At 46.5% G+C, this 2,850-nt stretch overlaps 1 protein-coding gene across 1 annotated transcript; it reads right to left on the bottom strand.

Annotated features, from left to right (window-relative positions):
* Positions 1–594: 594 nt before the first annotated feature.
* On the bottom strand, positions 595–2,612 carry LOC115949780. Its single transcript, XM_031067057.1, has 2 exons — positions 1,210–2,612; positions 595–1,131 (listed from the first exon to the last, which is right to left on the bottom strand). The coding sequence occupies exons 1-2, from the start codon at positions 1,636–1,638 to the stop codon at positions 595–597; spliced, it is 966 nt and encodes a 321-aa protein (XP_030922917.1). The 5' UTR covers positions 1,639–2,612.
* Positions 2,613–2,850: the final 238 nt, after the last annotated feature.

Genomic DNA, 2,850 nt, shown 5'->3' with positions numbered 1-2,850 from the left:
TAACGGTGTATAAATTTACAAGTCCACAAAGTGGACGGATCATCCCTAACGGGGGAAAATTTACAAATCCACAAAGTGGACGGATCACACCTAACGGTGTATAAATCCACAAGTCCACAAAGTGGACGGATTACCCCTAACGGTGTAAAAATTTACAAGTCCACAAAGTGGACGGATCATCCCTAAGGGGTACAAATTTACAAGTCCACAAAGTGGACGGATCACACCTAACGGTGTATAAATTCACAAGTCCACAAAGTGGACGGATCACCCCTAATGGTCAATAATCCTACAAGTCCTTAAAATAGACGGTATAGTATTTCCTATCAATAAGGTGGAAGGGTCCGATTAGAAGTTCGAAATGCTTTAAAGTGAACGGATCAACAGACCGGCTTGTCCAAATTAATACACAAATGGACGGAGAGAAAAATCCTTAGCGGATACAAATACTTTACCAGCAACAAAAATATGCGTAAACATATATATTGAAAGAAAAATATTGTTCGGTGCAAAAGCTAAATTAAAACAAACCGTCTTCAAAATACAGAAAACATAAAAAAAAGGGGACGGATCCTCCTCAACATTTACTACAAATTAATCTACTTTTTTCGGCTCTTCAGCTGGAACGTCCTTCGACGGAGCAGACTCTCCTTCGCCCTGAACAGCATCTTCACCAAACAGGTCTTCCGTGTTTTCTGAAGCGACGGGCAGAGCGGATGTCTGATCTTGGTCATTGACGGTTATCATGGACACGTCAAGATCCGGGTAGGTCTTCTTTATCTGACGGAGGGCATCGTCAAAGCCTTGAAGGAACGAACCCCCCAGCTCCTTCAATAAATCCAAAGAGTTGCGATACTCGGTGACGGCATCCTCTCCGGCTTGACGGAGTTTCTTCTTTAACTCTTTCACCTCCTCGTCTTTACCCTTCAAGGCCTTCCCAGCTTCTTCCGTCCTCTGTTCGAACTCTTTTCTGGTCTGCTCAGACAGTTCAAACTTCTGCTCCATTGTGGACTTCCACTTGTACAGTTGACTAAGCTCCTCCTCCGTCCGCTCAGCCTTTGTCCGTATACGTTCAAGAGCCGCTTCACGGTTGAGGCAGCGATCCATCAAGCCCTTCATCATGACCAAGGACTGAAATTGACAAAGTTAAAGTGTTAAATAGAAAACAAAGAAGTGGACGGGCATACACTGACAAAAAAAAAAGGGTACCTGCCCAACGGCGAATAAACCCGTCTCCCCCATTGCTTCCGTCGAATGATTCCCCAGATCCTCGTAGTCCTCTGCCGAAATTATTGACTTGAGTTTCTCCAAGGCATACTTCGAATCGTCACGGAGAAGGGAAGGAGGTTTCTCCTCGTTGACGGGAGGGGCACGCATTAGGCCCTTGCCGGTTCCATGTTTGGCTTGGGTGACGGTCTTAACGCCCTCAGCCATCAAGCCCACCACGGGCTCCAATGAAACTTTCGGTTGCTTGTATGGACGGTCAGACTTTGGCGGCTGCTTCCTCTTAGCCGACGACCCCGGCACCTTAGGAATGACAACTTCACCCGTCTTCTTTTGCTCGACGGCTAGTGATTTTATCATTGCCCTTCTCTTAGCGTCGTCCATTTCTACAAATACAGGACGGATTAAGATCATCCTTCGTTAAATGCTAAATTCAAGAGTAAGAGTTGACGGACTTACGTTTGTGTATTCTTTCGTCGTATGCAAGGGCCTCGCGAGTGGGTTCTGGACCGTCACAATACCAATGTATTGTTCTTGGGTTCACTAACTTGGCCCAAGTCCTTTCCTCCGGCTTAGTTTTCCTGCAAATCTCTTCAAGGAAACTGAATTCCTCAAGGCTAACTTGCGGGCGCCGTCTACCTACAGAGAAAGACGGTCAGAATATACACATAGACGGATATGAAAAACAGAAGCAAGCTAGGACGGGTGCATACGCAGTTGATTTATCACCGCCCAGGTTGTGTCAACGGGTAGGTACTCCGTCTCCCCTGGATGGTTCATCCATCTGTTACCCTCCAGGAAGAAGTAGCGACTCTTCCAGTCTCTATTTGAGTCTGGGGTCTCAAAGATCACCTTCAACAAGGGGCTCCGACTAGCAAAACTATACATCCCCCTTGACCCAGAAATCTCGTCTGGACGGTAGCAGTGAAGAAATTCACGGACCGTCAGTCTCCTCTCTCCGTCCGACCATGCACCATAGAGAATCTCCATGGCTATGAAGACTCTCCAGGCGTTAGGAGATATCTGTGTGACGGACAACCCTAGGTAGTGCAAAAGTTCCCTATGAAGTGTTGAGAGCGGGAACCGAAGTCCTGCCTTCAACGCCTGCTCATATATTCCAACACCGTCTACCCCTTCATAGTAACACTTCTCTGACACATAAGGAAGACGGATGGAAATGTAGTCCGGTATTTGGAAGTTTGTTCTAAATGTGCTGAAATGTTTCTCCCTGATGACGGATGTGAACTTATGGAATGTCCACTCCGGCAACATGATGAACTTCCTCAGTCCATCAGCACCTACAACGGACTCCAGTGCCTGATTCCCATCGTCATCAGAACCCTCTATTTCAACTATCTCCACATCCTCATCTGTAGAGGACGAAGAGGAGGACGACGGACTCCTATCTTCGCCGGGGCTCTCTTGGTCTTTATGACCGGACGGGTATACATTCTCGTATTCCGCCCCGTCACGAACCACCGACTGGTTACTTGACGCACTAGACATTTCCTACAATTGACGATAAAACCTAAGACTGACGGGTTTGAAATCATTGACGGGTATAGTAAGCCTAAGAACAATGCATGGACGGAAATGTAACTTGATTATGTATTTAAACAAATACTT

The sequence above is a fragment of the Quercus lobata genome, chromosome 6 (assembly GCF_001633185.2).
Source record: "Quercus lobata isolate SW786 chromosome 6, ValleyOak3.0 Primary Assembly, whole genome shotgun sequence".
Taxonomy (NCBI): domain Eukaryota; kingdom Viridiplantae; phylum Streptophyta; class Magnoliopsida; order Fagales; family Fagaceae; genus Quercus; species Quercus lobata.
This window is presented reverse-complemented; position numbering and strand designations above follow the sequence as displayed.

Coding starts and splice junctions, on each gene's coding strand:
- LOC115949780 (XM_031067057.1), bottom strand. CDS start 1,638: ATGATCTTAATCCGTCCTGTATTTGTAGAAATGGACGACGCTAAGAGA. Junction 1,132..1,209: donor GTTTATTCGCCGTTGGGCAG/GTACCCTTTTTT, acceptor TGTCAATTTCAG/TCCTTGGTCATGATGAAGGG.